This window comes from Palaemon carinicauda, chromosome 14 (genome assembly GCF_036898095.1).
Source record: "Palaemon carinicauda isolate YSFRI2023 chromosome 14, ASM3689809v2, whole genome shotgun sequence".
Classification (NCBI taxonomy): domain Eukaryota; kingdom Metazoa; phylum Arthropoda; class Malacostraca; order Decapoda; family Palaemonidae; genus Palaemon; species Palaemon carinicauda.
This window is the reverse complement of record NC_090738.1, coordinates 35,883,361-35,900,860: the sequence shown is the minus strand read 5'-3', so window position 1 is coordinate 35,900,860 and position 17,500 is coordinate 35,883,361. Positions and strand designations below refer to the sequence as shown.

At 32.2% G+C, this 17,500-nt stretch overlaps 1 protein-coding gene across 3 annotated transcripts in view; it reads left to right on the top strand.

Annotated features, from left to right (window-relative positions):
* LOC137653517 (ATP-sensitive inward rectifier potassium channel 12-like) overlaps positions 1-17,500 on the top strand; it is a 153,281-nt gene that overhangs the window by 105,927 nt on the left and 29,854 nt on the right. Inside the window, exon 1 of one of the 3 annotated variants that reach the window (XM_068386976.1) lies at positions 9,125-9,667. The exons of the other annotated variants lie outside the window; for them this stretch is intronic. Coding sequence (XP_068243077.1) covers positions 9,550-9,667 — 118 coding nt within the window. The 5' untranslated portion in view covers positions 9,125-9,549. Of the gene's footprint in view, positions 1-9,124; positions 9,668-17,500 lie in introns of those variants that run through there. 3 annotated transcript variants of the gene reach the window in all.

Here is a 17,500-nt window from a genome sequence, read left to right as displayed (position 1 = left end):
ATATGGCCATTACCTTAAATGCTGCTGCTTTTTAACTTAGATTACCTTTAAACTTTTAAAATTTCCTTGAAAAAGGAGCTAGTAAAACCGAAATTACCTTAAAAGTATTATTAACTTTAAAAATTACTTTGAAATCATGCAAATTACCTTGAATTAAAGAAGTTACCTTAAAAGTTTAAACCCTGAATAGACAACACATAAATTAATTTAAACGTTTACATTGGTTGTAGGAGGAGATAGTTGAGTTATGAAAGTAACTGATGGTAGTATGATTTAAGTGGTTGGTTTTGCATAAAAAAAAAATGGTCGAAGGTTTTGAAATTAGCATATTTTATGTCAGAAGATTTGATACGGTGCGAAAAATTTGGAGATAAACGTATCGTTCCTTTCCTCGTTTTTCAGATTATGGAATAATACAATCCCTAGCACCATATTTTCGAAAATTGAAATATGTCCAAAAAAAAAAAAGTTTTATTAAATTATCAAATTATGAAATAAATCATTTTCTAAACTACTCCATAACAGAACATCTAATTGAAAGCCATCCGAAAGTGGTCCTCGCACCAAATACCTTAAATCCCAGCATGGCATCGCTTGGAGATTTTCTCAAAATGGCCCGACAGTGCCACAAGGTTCGTGAGACGGAAGCTAGTGAATGAACACTTCCCGAAGGCAAATCTGAACTTGAGGGGATTACTGACCTACCCTCTATTGGCATTTCCTGCGGGTGGCTATGTAGCGATTTTTATAAAGGCCTGGTTATTAATATTATGTAGTATTATTATTGCTGTTTTTGTTGTTGTTGCTGCCATGCGGACAAGGAAACACAGTAGGTACACTGTTAAAGAAAAAATCGTTATTTTAATAGGAAATTTATCGTAAAAATATATTGTTAGCCGTTTTTCAGTCAAATACAGGCGACCGAAATTTTTCCCATACTTTGTTATTATCTTTTACGGGTTGGTGACCGTAATATCACTCCTTTACGTCAATAATAATAATAATAATAATAATAATAATAATAATAATAATAATAATAATAATAATAATAATAATAATAATAATATATCCGTTTTTAAAACGGTAAATGTCTGGCAACATTTATTCCAGGATTTTTACCGTTTTATCTACGGCACATTTTTAACAGTGCAGATTTGAAAATGGTATTACAATTAGAAAATTAAAAACTTAAATTTTGGAATTGGTGATACAATAAAAAACAAGAAATTTAAGTTAGGATTACCGTAGAGGATGTCTGAAAACTTTAAATCAATCAATCAATCACGCATACAGAAATGTTACAGAATATTTTTCACTTCTAATGCGTAGAAAAAATTGCGTTGCATATTACGATGCTATACCGTAGATTACTTCACACCCTTGAGGTCAGTGTTCTCTCTCTCTCTCTCTCTCTCTCTCTCTCTCTCCTCTCTCTCTCTGTAAATTCGATGTAATTTCGTGCCTTTACATATAAAGTTATTCAATTGATTAAGAAAATTAATAAGGTATACATCGATTTTTGATATTAGAAACCATATACCTGTTTACATGGAAAATTCCCTCAAGCTACTGACATGCAGATCATGCTCTAATTGAGGAGGACGGTTAGCATACTAAATATCTCCTAAATAGCTCCCTGCCTTCTCATACACCCTCGGATAAAGAGGTACTTTGTGAAAACCTCCATCTATTCCTTCATGTGCTACAAATAGACGAACTGTGACGTAGAGCGCTGTTAATAGCTAGGAATTGAGTTTGTTTAATTCATTCGTGTCTTTATCAAAGTTTTAAGTAATTGTGTACAGACTGTGAAATGGATAATTCCTTCTCCCGTTTTTTAAATGTGAAATATATGTGTATATTATATATATATATATATATATATAATATAATATACAGTATATATTATATATATGTATATATATATATATATATATATGTGTGTGTGTGTGTGTATGTGAGTGTAATATGTTTTAATGTGTAAAATACATACACAAATATATGTAGTATGTGTGAATACACATAATACATACATACATACATATATATATATATATATATATACTGTATATATACATATACATGTATATATACATATACTGTATATATATATATGTGTATATATATATATATATATATATAAATATATATATATATATATATATAAATATATATATATATATATATATATCGTTTATATATACAAAAATTTATACGTATATACACTATAATATATACATATGTATGTATACATAAATGTATGTACACGCACTCCGGAAGGTTACTGTATCCATAGAATATAACAATTTTAGCCTCTGTAGTATCTTCTTAGACTGTAATTGATAAATGAATTAGTCACAAGTGGTAACAAAAAACAATATCCACAATATATAGATTGATATCAAACTCTCGCAAATATTTTGAATATTTATTTTATCAATATTCGAAATCTTCTGATTGTAACCTCTAAATACCTATGAATTTCCTATTTTCAGAATTTCTCGGTAAAAGAGAGCTTGTCACTGATCTGGTATTATTATTATTACAAGTCAAGCTACAACCGTTGTTGGAAAAGCAAGATGGTACATGCCCATTAGCTCCAAAAGAGAAAAAATAGCCCAGTAAGGAAAGGAAATAAATGAAATAAACAAACTAAGAAAGGCAATGAACAATTAAAATAAAATATCTTAAGAACAGGAACAACAAAAATTAGATCTTCGATATATATAAACTATAAAAACTTTCAAATACAAGAGGAAGAGAAATAGAAAAGATAGTGTACCCGAGTGTTCCCTCAAGCAAGTGAACTCTACCCTAAGCCAGTGAAAGACCATGGTACAGAGGCTATGGCACCACCTAAGACTAGAGAACAATGGTTTAAATTTTGGAGTGTCCTTCTCCTAGAAGAGATGCTTACCATAGCTAAAGAGGCTCTTCTACCTTTACCAAAGAGGGAAGTGGCCACTGAACAATGACATTGCAGTAGTTAGCTCCTTGAGCAAAGGGCTTTTATTTTATTAAAGAAAATAATAAAATAATGTTCATAGCAATTTTAAGGAAATCTAATTATTATTATCATTATCTGCCAAGCCACAACCCTAGTTGGAAAATCAAGAGCTACAAGCCCATGGGCTCCAACAGGGAAAATGGCCCAGTGAGGAAAGGAAAAGAAAAAACTGAAAGAGAAGTAATTAACAATTAAGATAAAATATTTTTAGAACATCAAAAACATTAAAATAGATCTTTCATATATAAACTATTAAAACTTTCTGATTTTTCTTGTCTTCGCATAGCCATCCAAAAGAAGCGCCTCCAGTGCAACATTCTAAATCTGAATAAATTATTAAAAGAAAAAAACCTTAGCATTTAAGAAGGTCATCGAATTGCTTTCATTTTATGAAGTGATTCGTGGGAGTTCATTGGAGGCCATTCCTATCTGTTTGGAGTCCCTTGCTTATTTACTATTGTGTAGTTAACATAAGTAAATAGAAACTTAATTGATATAAGGTATTTTCATTAAATAAATTACGAGGAAGATGATTCTTAACTTTTGAAATACCATTATTCTATTTTGCCAAAAGTGCTGTCTTTATATGAGTTTATTTACAAGCAAGCTATTTCATATATACCTCTGTTTTCTGATGGTGTTTTACGTAATTTCTAAAATCTTATTGTTGATAGATTTTGATGAAATATATTGGAAGCAGACAGAGATCTACTTTATGAACATGCTCCTTGGTGTACGACAGCGAACTATTTCGTAGTCTCTCTCTCTCTCTCTCTCTCTCTCTCTCTCTCTCTCTCTCTCTCTCATATATATATATATATATATAATATATATATATATATATATATATATATATATATTATATATATATATATATATATTTATATATATATATATATATATATATAATATATATATATATATATATATATATATATATATATATATATGTGTGTGTGTGTGTGTGTGTGTACGGTTCATCATTGTCTAAATAGAATATTACACTCGTCTAAAGTAATTAATCTTCGTAGTTCGTTAAAAGAAAAATAGTCTTTGAGTGCATACGTAGTATATGTCACAAGGTCTTATGTGCTATTGAGTAACATGACTCGACTTCATTAAAGGTTTAAACACCGCTCATGAATGGCAGGGGCAAGGGACAGTGACATTGCCCTTTCAAGCAGGACAATGCCCTAGTGACTGGCTGTATATACTGTACATATGATCAGCGCCCATGCCCCCTCTCCACCCAAGCTAGGACCAGGGATGGCTAGGCAAAGGCTGCTGATGACTTAGCAGGTAGACCTATAGGCTCCCCCCCCCCCCGTTCCAATCCTCAGCTCACAAGGATGGTGAGCTTGCAGCGACCAAAGAAACTAACGAGTTTAAGCGGGACTAGAACCCTAGTCTGGTGATCGCCAGTCAAGGACGTTACCACATCGGCCACCACAAACCTTATAACAATATCTATTTTCAGAAACCGCAAACCTCCGTCAAATCATGTCAATCCCTCCACTGGTTCTACCCTTTTACATTAAAGTTGCACTCTTGCCTCTCCCAAAATCTCAAGGCTCACCTGTGATAAAATCATCATCATCATCTACGCCTATTGACGAATCATAAGGAACTGGCAATCCTTCGTTGTATCTATCCAGTGAATCCTCTATGGATTTAGTCAGTCTGTGGAAAACTATAAAATATGAGTTATAATTTTTTCCATACACTTTTATATATATATATATATATATATATATATATATATATATATATATATATATATATATATATATATATATATATATATATATATATATACTTCCTTTCCTCCAAAGGTGACATCCTTATCTCTGCTAAATCGAGTTACTTGTTGCTAGCCGTGAGGTTCACCTTGTGAGAAGATTTTGCATAAAAATCCCATCAAGAAATTTTACGTAATCCTGCTATCATAAAAAACATTACTACTAGTAAGATAACTTGTACCCATTTGCATTGATTGCAACTTTGTAATAATTTTAAGTTTAGTTTGTTTTTTCGATTTTCAGTAGACCTTATTAGCCATCTTGGAGCCTTAATGTCCGAGTTGTAGTCCTAGACTCCATTATACCCACCGACCCTTCCTTGCAGTCTCTTCATATAACTGTCCGTACCCAGAACAACGTAACTCATTCTCCGAATGTCATCTACGTCATCACACCATAAAACAGTTTTTTCTATCCCTTTTCTAATTCTGTATATTTTTATTCCTTTATTAGCTGATTGAATTAGAAAAAAATTTTCATGCCTGATGAATTTTTTCCGCCCCAGGTTGTAGTCAAGGTCAACCTCTTAAGTATGTCAGAGGGTTCGTCCAGTCCGTTAGATACTTAACGTGGACTTTTCAATTTGCGTTGTGGTACATTAATATAATTTTTCAATATAGAATTATATGTAATTTTATTCTTCTTTCAAGAATTCCATTGCTACATTTCAATAGTCATTTTACTTCCTGCGAACTATGTCCAAAGAGTCTTTATCCTTGTGCAGTACAATGCTTTATATCAACATAACAATCTCTTCATTGCTACTTTTCAATAGTCATTTTACTTCCTGCGAACTATGTCCAAAGAGTCTTTATCCTTGTGCAGTACAATGCTTTACATCAACATAACAATCTCTTCATTGCTACTTTTCAATAGTCATTTTACTTCCTGCGAACTATGTCCAAAGAGTCTTTATCCTTGTGCAGTACAATGCTTTACATCAACATAACAATCTCTTCATTGCTACTTTTCAATAGTCATTTTACTTCCTGCGAACTATGTCCAAAGAGTCTATCCTTGTGCAGTACAATGTTTTACAACATCACCATACTCTCTTCAATGTCAACCTAGACTTGCTATCATTTATTTCTTTTTGTTGATGACCTAGCATTCGACAAAAACGTTTCAACTGTTTTTTAATCTTATCTGTGGGTCTTTCAGCTTCCTCTAGTTTAGTAGCGACTAAATTACGATTGCTTTTCCTGTGTCACTGTAGACATTTCATTATCCTGGTGTTCAGCTGCTGATTCTCATCTTAATTTGTTGGACAGAAACTTGAGGTCTATTAAATTTCTTATTCCTGATCTAGATATTAATCTTTGGCACCGTCGTTCAATTAGTTCATTATGCATGTTGCATAAGATTTTTCATAACTCCGACCATCCTTTACATTCAGATCTCCCTGGACAATTCTATCCTGTTCGTAATACTAGGCAGGCAGTTAATTCTAATAGCCAGGCCTTCTCCATCATGAGGCTCAATACTACACAGTATTCTAGAAGTTTTATTCCAGCTGTTACCAAGTTGTGAATTGATCTTCCTAATCGGGTAGTTGAATCAGTAGAACTTCAAAAGTTCAAAGTTGGAGCAAATGTTTTTATGTTGACCAGGCTGACATGAGTCTTTTTATAGTTTATATATGACATATCTGTTTTTGACGTTGTTAATAGTTTATATAGGACATATCTGTTTTGACGCTGTTACTTTTCTTAGAATGATATATTGTTAATTTATTCTCATCATTTATTTATTTCCTTTCTTCACTGGGCTATTTTTCCCTGTTGGAGCCCTTGGGCTTATAGTATCTTGCTTTTCCAACTAGGGTTGTAGCTTAGCTAGTAATAATAATAATAATAGTCAAGCCTTCTCCATGATGAGGCTCAATACTACACAGTATTTTTGAAATTTTATTCCAGCTGTAACCAAGATATGGAATGATCTTCCTAATGGGGTAATTGAATCAGTAGAACCTCACAAGTTCAAACTTGCTTGCAGAAAATGTTTTTATGTTGAACAGATTGACATAAGTGTTTTTATAGTTTATATATGACATATCTGATTTGATATTGTTACTGTTTTTGAAATATTTTATTCTAATTGTTCATTATTTTTCATATCGTTTATTTCCTTATTTCCTTTCCTCACTGGGCTTTTCGCTGCTGGAGCCCTTGGACTTATAGCATCTTGCTTTTCCAACTAGGCTTGTAGCTTAGCTAATAATAATAATAATAATAATAATAATAATAATAATAATAATAATAATAGTAATAATAATTATAATAATAATAATAATAATAATAATTATAATAATAATAATAATAATAATAATAATAATAATAATAATTTTGGCGTAAATTTATAAATAAAGTACCTCCTTAAATTGATACCAGGTAAGACTCGCCCGACAGTTACCTTCCCATTATTATTATTATTATTATTATTATTATTATTATTATTATTATTATTATTATTATTATTATTATTATTATTACTTGCCAAGCTACAACCCTAGATGAAAAAGCAAGATGCTATAAGTCCAGAGGTTCCAACAGGGAAAATAGCCCAGTGAGTAAACGAAACAAGGAAATAAGAGAGATAATTTGCAATTAAGATAAAATTTTTAAGAACAGTAACAGCAATTAACATAAATATTTCATATATAGAATACAAAAACTTTTATTATGAAATACACATTTACAATCTTACAATTTATTACATATATACATCATAGTATATTTACATAAATAATGTTTTATTTTACATATAGTGTCGATTATTCGATATATTTGGTCCCACGTTACCCAGTAACCTTACAGACGACGATCTTGATTCGAACAGTTGATTTCCTTTCTCTTGCCCATTCGTTAGAAAATTCCTAATCGTGGAAGGATAAGAAGGTAGCCAAGTCGTTTGCCCATTTGGCAATAGTTACCCCTAAAACAGATAATTAAAAATAAATATGGGATAAAAACTAATATTTTAAGCTTCTGTGTCCCATTTTGACCTATGCTGTGATACACCAGAGAGCTAAGGTTTGCTGCAAGATTTATTAACACCTTTCACTCCAAAATCAAACCATTTTTATCTGGTCTTGGGTAATGCCATAGCCTCTTGTACCTTGGTTTTCCACCGTCTTGGGTTAGAGTTCTCTATTTAGGCTTCTGTGTCCTATTTTGACCTATGCAGTGATACACCAGAGAGCTAAGGTTTGCTGCAAGATTTATCAACACCTTTCACTCCAAAATCAGACCATTTTTCTCTAGTCTTGGGGAGTGCCATAGCCTCTTGTACCATGGTTTTCCACCGTCTTGGGTTAGAGGTTCTCTTGCTTGAGGGTCTACTAGAGCATGCTCTTTCTCTCTTCTTTCTCTTTCTCTTGTTTTCATGAAGTTTTTTATAGTTTATATATGATAGATCTAATTTAATGTTGTTCATTATCTAAAATTTTTTTATTTTCTTTGTTACTACTTCTCTTGCAGTTTATTTCCTTGTTACTTTCCTCACTAGGCTATTTTTCCCTGTTGGAGCCCTAGGGCTTATAGCATAGCATCCTGCTTTTCCAACTAGGGTTGTAGCTTAGCTAGTAATAATAATAATAATAATAATAATAATAATAATAATAATAATAATAATAATTATAATACACTGGGCTCTTTTCCTCTGGTAGAGCCCTTTGGCTTATAGCATCTTTCTTTTTCAACTAGGGTTGTAGCTTAGCTAATAATAGTAATAATGATAATAAAAGGACCCTTATTTGTGCAAGACATATGGCAGAATTTGAAATACATTTGCATTTTTTAGATCTTCGTTATTTCGCTTATTCTGAGATTCATCAGTGGAATCCTCTACCAAGACAGTGTCTCCATCTCCCTAAAAGATAAGATTAGATTAACTTTTTAATAAGCTTAGTTACGTAGTTCTTTTATTGCTGTGGATTTGGTCAGGATTTTCGACTTTATCCCACCACCTACTTAGAGCCACAGGGCATTAACATATTCAGCTATTTAGGTTCCTTATGCCATTATATAGTCATGAATATTAGCTCCTATTACTATAATTCATTGCTGTTTAATTGACACTGCTGATACGGCATAACCATTAAGCATTAAGGTCGCTATTTCTTTCAAAAGAAAGGGAATGCCTCCCATCCGGGCATGTTTTTATCAGTAGTGGCCCAATACTTCCCATAAACTCTAAAGTCCTTCTTGTTTCCGTTGATATTTCAACCTTACTGAGCCCTCGTTATCAGTTCTTTGTATTTGACAGATATGATTTAACTGGTTTATTCGTACCAAGTCTCTATTTATCGAACAGAACTCATAAGTGAACGGTACCGTCTTTCGTGGAATTTTTCTTTTGCTTTATAACGTTTATGTCGTTCGATAATTCAACACGGTCTGACTTACAGCAAGAAGCAAATCACCGTTAATTTGTTGGATTATTTATTTTGAAATTATTTTAAAAGAAGTTTTTAGTGATTTTTGTCATTTGCTCGTCCCTTTGCCCTACGTCGTACTTCAGATACCTTGGCGCCTTCATTTAAATCATTTCTGTGGCGTGCCATGCCCTCGAAAGGATTACCGAGACTATGGGTTGATGGCAGGGAAATTTTATTCTTCTTACTAAGATTAATGGAATATTAAAAACTGCTCACAAGAAAAAATAAAGAAATCGCTTAAAGAAACTCGCACAGTAGGGTTATTCACAGTGAACGATAAAAGAAAATAGTCCACTTGACGGTAAATGATAAGTGCAAGGAACCTCATTTTCCGGAGTAATCTTGAACCCAAATATTATACAAAAATGTTTGATGAACCACTAAGAAGAAATATCTCCTGCCATGGTACCGACCCTAGACAAGGTGAGACTTTGCTGCCTGTTCTCTTTTCTTGTCCACTGTAACTAGTCCAATTCAGGACATAGGCTTCAGACATGTCTTTCCACTCGCGTCCGTTTAGGGTCTTCTTATGCGTCTATACTCTCAAATTTTCTTAGTTCGTCAATCCATTGTCTTCCATTCCTTTTCCTGATTCTTTTGCAATTTCTATGGGCCCATTGTTATTCTTAATGGCCATCTTTTATTTGTTATTCTCATTATATGTTCAGCCCATCTCCATTTCTTCTTCTCACATGTTATTAGAATAGCCTCTATAGTTTGCTCTCGTAACTATGCTGCTCTTCTTCTGTATCTTCCCATTGTTATTATTTCCATAGCTCTCTTAGTTGTAACTATCTCATGTCCTAATCCTTTAAGGCTCCAAGATTCTAATGCATAAGTTGATACTGGTAGGACCCTCTGATTAAATACTTTTCTTTTTAGAGAAAGTCTCATTTTAATTTTCATAATCTCATTTGGTAAACAGCTCTTCATCCCATGCTTATCCTTCATTTAATTTCGGTCTCCTGTCTGGTGAGACACTCACTGCCTGTCCCAAGTACATGTATTCATAAACATTCTCTAGTCTAGAGAGGTTCATCCATAACCCTTATTGGTTGTCTCTGCATTTACATTGAACATTGTCTTGGTTTTACTCATATTCATCAGTGCTACATTTCTGCTTTCTCTACTCAAATATTCTACCATCTTTTCCAATTCCTCCCATGATTCACTAAATAGAACTATGACATCTGCATATCTCAAGTTGTTAATTTATTCCCCATTAATTTTGATTCCTATATTTTCCCAAACTAAACTTTTTAAAAACTTCTAGGCATGCTGTGAATAATTTAGGAGAGATTGGATCTCCCCATCTAACTCCTTTCTCAATCGGAATTTCAAGGGATAAAGGAAATTGTTATTTTTTCTTCTCATACTGCCTAGAATGACAGTAATGTAAAAGAGGGTAAAGATGGTAATTTCTTCTCAACTTGCATACATGGGCCCCGAGGGGGATGACGGCAAGACTGAAAGTAGAATTAGATACCGATAGATTAGTATTGTTGCACACAGGAAAACTTAGATATACACAATCCGTCTGCATTTATAAAGTGTAAGCATATTATAGGTAAATATAAAATGGCATAAACGACAAGAACAAACAAAAGAGAATAATAATCAAGTATTATAAATGCATAAAATTAAAAGATGAATGAATAAATATATACATAGTACCTCGGGCAATGTACTTGACGCTGGAAAATAACGTTGACCTCATGGATACTGCTAGGAAGGTTGGCCACTTAAAATGCGCTTCTTATCATATGTTGTTTTATGTTAGATTACTTTTTTCGTTATGTGCAATGGGATTACTTTATTGATAAGATATTTCAAGTTTTAATCACAGTTTACACGTATTAAGTATCGTGAGTTGTGTAAATTTTGTGATTTTCATTTATAGAGTTATTAGTTTTAAATAGAACATGGTATACGTCTAGAAACTTCCCCTTCTCTCTACTAAATATTATGGAACTATTGTCATTTCAGTGTTGATGATATGCTTAAAAGATATATATATATATATATATATATATATATATATATATATATATATATATATATATATATATATATATATATATATATATATATATATATATATATTTATGTATATATGTATATATATACTGTATATGTGTGTATACGAATATTCTCTACAGAATGAAGATTTGTCATCAGGGAAAAGCCCAAATTAAATCTTCATATTAAAACTCTTGTTACAGAAACTTTTCTTACCACACGAACGTCCAAAACTCATTGAAATAATGTGTAATTTGGTTATGAACTTTTTTCTTTTTTTTTAGTTTTAGCATTTTATCCGTTGTGAAATGATTCCATATTCCATGAATAATTAATAGACAAATAAGTATAAAAGTCAAAGAAAATTAATCAAGTATAAAGTCAAAGAAAATTAATTTTATGAGGATTGATGAAGTCATGAAGACGGAATAAATTGAGAAGTTCTGAATCGGCTCTTGAAATTAGCAAATTAATACTTTGCCCTGTATTAACCTCTGGTTGTTAGGGCTAAATTTAACCGAGGCCCTTTGCATCAATAGGTGTAGGAGGAGATGATGATGAAATTAACCTCCGTTTTAAATTCATAGGAGAAATCAATGTCGTAGGATAGTTTGAAGCATGTCACACCAAAAAAGTATTTGTAGGTTAGTCTTATCATTGAGATAAGGGATAATTATGATACATCCTCGTTAACTTTGAGTTACATTACCTTTTGCGTCTGTTAGAATTGTTGTTAAGGTGGCTTATGATTTATTTATCAATCTATTTACTGTATTTGTGATTAATTGAAATAATGAGTCCCAGATTTATATCGAATGAGTTAGCCAAGTTATACGTGGCCATCGGAAGCTCTGATTTTAAAAGTTGTCAAAATAGTCAGTTGCTCTTATGAAATTAAGAATTTCACCTGGAATGACTGAGCCTGTCTATTCATGTTTTCTTTTAACTAGTTATTAAAATGCTCTTATGTTACGTAGAGAAAATCCTGAAGGTGAATTTCACCTCTCACGATATTTTTGGGATGGGCAGATTTGTGGTCTTGAACCTACCAACATTCATGTTCTCATTTTTACCTCTGCCAACGAGGTTGGAAAGAGATTAGTTATGGTTTACTCCCAGTTTGCGTGTATGTGTGTTTGTTTGTGAACAGCTTCCTGGCCACAATTACAATCGTAGATTGATGAAACTTGCAGGGATTAACTGTTTTGTAAAAAGATGGAAATGATTAAATTTTGGAAGGTCAAGGTCACGGTCGAGCTAAACGTCGAGAAATAAGCTGTGGCGGCTAAGGTCTGAGACTCTTTAGCTATGTTTAGTGGCTCTTCTAGGAGGACACTCCAAGATCAAACCATTGTTCTCTAGTCTTTGGTAGTGCCATAGCCTCTATACCATGGTCTTCCACGGTCTTGGGGTAGAGTTATCTTGCTTGAGGGTACACTCGAGCACACTATTTTATCTTATTTCTCTTTTTCTTGATGTTTAAAGTTTTGTAGTTTATATATGAATTGTTTTACTGTTGTTACTGTTCTTAAAATATCTTATTTTCATTTTTTATTACTTCTTGTAGTTATTTATTTCCTTTCCTCACTGGGCTATTTTCCTTGTTGGAGCCCTTGAGCTTATAGCATCCTGCTTTTCCAATTAGGATTGTAGCTTAGCAAGAAATAATAATAATAATAATAATAATAATAATAATAATAATAATGATGATGATGATGATGATGATATAAAGTCAGTTACATCTCGAAAAGAGAGTTTAAATATACAATGAGTTTCATAAAAAATAACCATAAGATTGCTTAAAACTTTGAAAAATTCGTCTAATGTAACAACCCCGTGTCTGGACCAAAAAGAGGACTTTGTTACAATACCGATTATGTCAAATGAAAAAAAAAAAAAAAATGTAAAGGAAAAATTGTGAAATCCATTTTTGGCGTCGACGATGGTAATTGGCAGTGCCCTATTTGTCTTAATACCTTAATTGGTTTGAATGTATATTAGTGGTGCAATGGACTCCAGCATGGGGTCTATGGTTACACATCTACAGTATGCTCCACTAGCCTTGTATCCAAGGGCTCTTTTCAAGATGGTCACCGTTCCCTTGATGGGCAGCAATCCACACCTCATTTATGCTTGGGCAACTTGGTATTGCTTGAAGGCTATTGTCTCAGGGTTTTCTTCATAAGTCCTGTTGCCCCCCCCCCCCCCCTTTCCCACCTCAGGTATTATTCCTATTTCTTTCAGTTCCCATGTATTTTTCAGGTCGTTCTTTGGTTCTTGATATCTAGTGGTCCAGTGTATTATTATTATTATTATTATTATTATTATTATTATTATTATTATTATTATTATTATTATTATTATTATTATTACTTGCTAAGCTACAACCCTCGTTGGAAAAGCAGGATGCTAAAAGCCTAGTGGCCCCAAGAGAGAAAATAGCCCAGACACAAGGAAAAATAAAATATTTTATAAAATATTTCAAGAGTAGTAACAAAATTAAAATAAATATATATTTTATAAACTATAAAAACTTAAGCAAAACAAGAGGAAGAGAAATTAGATAAAATAGTGTGCCCGTATGTACCCTCAAGCAAGAGAACTCTAACCCAAGAGAGTGGAAGACCATGGCACAGAGGCTATGGCACTACACAAAACTAGAGAACAATGGTTTGATTTTGGAGTGTTTAATTAGTTCAAGAGATCTGCCCAGCAACCTCTTCTGCCAGGTGGTCGTTGAAGAGGCATGTCCCACTTCATGTCGGTAAGATGACCGTTGGTTTGCTGTAGTACTTAGAGAGATAAGATCGACAGTATTATCTTGGCAGTTCGGTGGTCCGCATCACGTGTTTTAGTCGGGTTTTAAACTTCACTTATCTCTGAACCTATATGTATGGTTTGTATCTACTTTGGGTACTTAATATTACCCACCTGTTGTTGATGATGTTGTTGTTGTTGTTATTATTATTATTATTATTATTATTATTATTATTATTATTATTATTATTGTACTCCTCTCGTCACGATAGGCCTATTTAATATTATTATTATTATTATTATTATTATTATTATTATTATTTTTATTTTATTATTATTATCAATATTGTACTCCTCTCATCATGATAGGTCTATTTGATGCTGTTATTATTATTATGATTATTATTATTATTGTTGTTGTTGTTGTTGTTGTTTTTGTTATAGTCTTGCCTTCATGATTAAGCCAAAATTTGAGTATGCCAATGCATCATACTTACGATACAGCATTCACACTATATCCCACGACTAAAGGCCTACAACATAATTAAATCTTACTTCTCAAACTTTAAGAAATACATCCCATGGACCCTTATTTTATTTAAAAATAATCGGTGGTATTATGAAACGACCATTTAATGGTACAAAGGTAGAGTCCCTAAAAATCATATTTGCAAAGATGTATCCTGGGACTCAAATTTGAATAAAGAAAAATTAATTATGAACTAAATAGATTAATAAAGTAATAAAAATCCTTAAAATAAAGTCATAAGTAGTTCAAGACGCTCTTCTATCATGTATCATGAGCCTTGTCTTTTGGGCGTTGCTTTTTTTTTTTCTTTTTTTTTTTTAATACTTCCTTCCGCACAAATACTACCTTGACATTTACCTTTAAAGGTTAAAATTATGATCGTAGGAATAAGATCTTTTTTCTTATATAGTTTATGTTTGTGGTTTCTTGTCATATATTCCAGGGTTGAAAGTAGATTGTTTGGTTTTTGTGTATTCTATGTTTTATTTGTTTGTTTGCTAGTTCTGTTTTAGCCCTGTTTGTAGCTTTTCGCTTTCATTTCAATTGATATTGATAAATGTATGTATGTATGTATCAAGTGTAAAACATACACACACACGCACGCACACACGCAAACACACACTCATACACACACACACACACACACACATATATATATATATATATATATATATATATATATATATATATATATATATATATATATATATATATATATATTATATTTAATATTTTCAATTTATGTATGCATATATTGTATGCGTATTTATACCTCATTTGGAAATAGCATTAGTAGGGTCAAAACAAAAAGGTCTGTTTAGTCCTTGTAGACCCCTTTTTTTTCTTCTTTCTTGGTTGTTTACGGAAACGTAGCAATATTTAGCGGCAGATATATTCATTATTTTCCTAAATCAAGATTGAGCATTCAAGCTCAAAGAAGCGCCTTTCTATTTTTAGACCTTGTCCTCGGTAGCGCAGATTTGGGTGTGTGTGTGTGTGTGTGTGTGGTTTGTGTGTGTGTGTCACAATGAATGATGGACCTGAAGTCCTTGAAGAGTCAGCCTACTCTTAAAGTTGTTCTCTTAAATTGATGCTTCCTTATTTACCTTTTATGTTTTAAGTAGCGTGAATATTTTTTTTTCAATTGTTCCGTTTTGGTCAGTTTATTTTATATTAATCTCCCAAGGAGTTATTGTTCTGTAGGTTAAAACTTAACTCGTTCGTGGTGGCCTGGTGGTAGCGTTCTTGCCTGGTGATTGCCAGACTGGGGTTCGAGTCCCGCTCAAACTAGTTAGTTCCTTTAGTCGCTGCAACCTCGCCATCCTTGTGAGCTAAGGATGTGGGGTTTGGGGGAGCTTATAGATCTATCTGCTGAGTCATCAGCAGACATTGCCTGGCCCTCCTTTGTCCTAGCTTGAGTGGAAAAGAGGCTTGGGCGCTGATCATATGTATATATGGTCAGTCTCCAGGGCTTTGTCCTTCTTGATAGGGCAATGTGACTGTCCCTTGCCTCTGCCTTCATGAATGGCCTTTAAAACTTTTGAATATTGCTTTTATGAGGATGTCAATATTCTGCAATCAACATGAAGTAATATAGTCTTATTGCTCATTATATATTAAGCGCTCATTCTTTCTTTTGATTCAAAAGTTGAGACGCAAGATGGTTGCAATGGCTAACGTGAGTTCCGAAGGTCCACATTTGTCACTGCAGTGAATGAACTAGCATTATTGTCTTATATAAATTAGTTGATAACATGCGTTTTGATTTCACTCTATCCAATTCATTAATGATTAGAAAGATGATATTGTGTGAACTTTCCATATTCTCAGGGGCTTTTAAAATTTGAAGAATAATATTTTGTAACTTTTTCAAAAAGTTTAGGTACTTTTTATATATTTTAACCGTATTTTAGTCTGTATGTCCAAATAGCGCCAGGGAAGATTGTCTAGGGAATAATTACAAATTATTAAGTATTAAGTTTGTTCCCTTTAATATTATTTCTATTTTACATTGTACTCTCGTTCAGTTATAGATCAGGGATTGCTTTCTCTGCCTATTCTCTTCAATGATTCCATGTAAAGCTCCTTGGTATTGCTTTGAGGAATTTGAAGCAGTCTTGTCTGATGATGTGAGCGTTTTGCCAAAGTATTGTTTATGATAGCGTTCATGTCCCAAGCAAAGTTTCACTAATGTGTACAAAAGAGGGATTGTATTTTATTTTTCAACATATATGTATATATATATATATATATATATATATATATATATATATATATATATATATATATATTATGTATTTTATTATATATATATATGTGTGTATAATATATATATATATATATATATATATATATATATATATATATATATATATATTTATATATATATATATATATATATATATATATATATATATATATGTATATATAGATAGATAGATATATATACAGTAACGTAATTGTTATCATCAATTGTCTCATCCATTAAAGAATTACCTACTAATTTGTAATTAGAATCAAGAGTTTAGCCAAAATATTCTTGTGATGATTTCGAATCATATTTATTTGGTTAATTTATTTGTAAATTTCTTTATCGATAAACCCAGTTATTTAAGCAGTTTCCTACACTGTTAAAAATTTTCCGTTAGAAAACGGCAAATGCCTGGCAACATTTATTCCATTAGTTTTACCATTTTAAAAGCTGATATATTGACGTTAAGGAATCATATTACGGTCACCAACCCGTAAGAGATAATAAGTCAGGTAAAATTACGGCCGCCTGTATTTTACTGGAAAACGGTTGAGAACAGTATGTTTTTTACGGCGAATTTAAAATTGAAATTAAGTTGTTATTTTTTAATATATAGATCTATCTCATTGTTGAAATTCTTTTTCTCAGCATCAGTGACCACAATCTTTGTAACGCCCCGTTACGCTAAACTAGTCTCAAT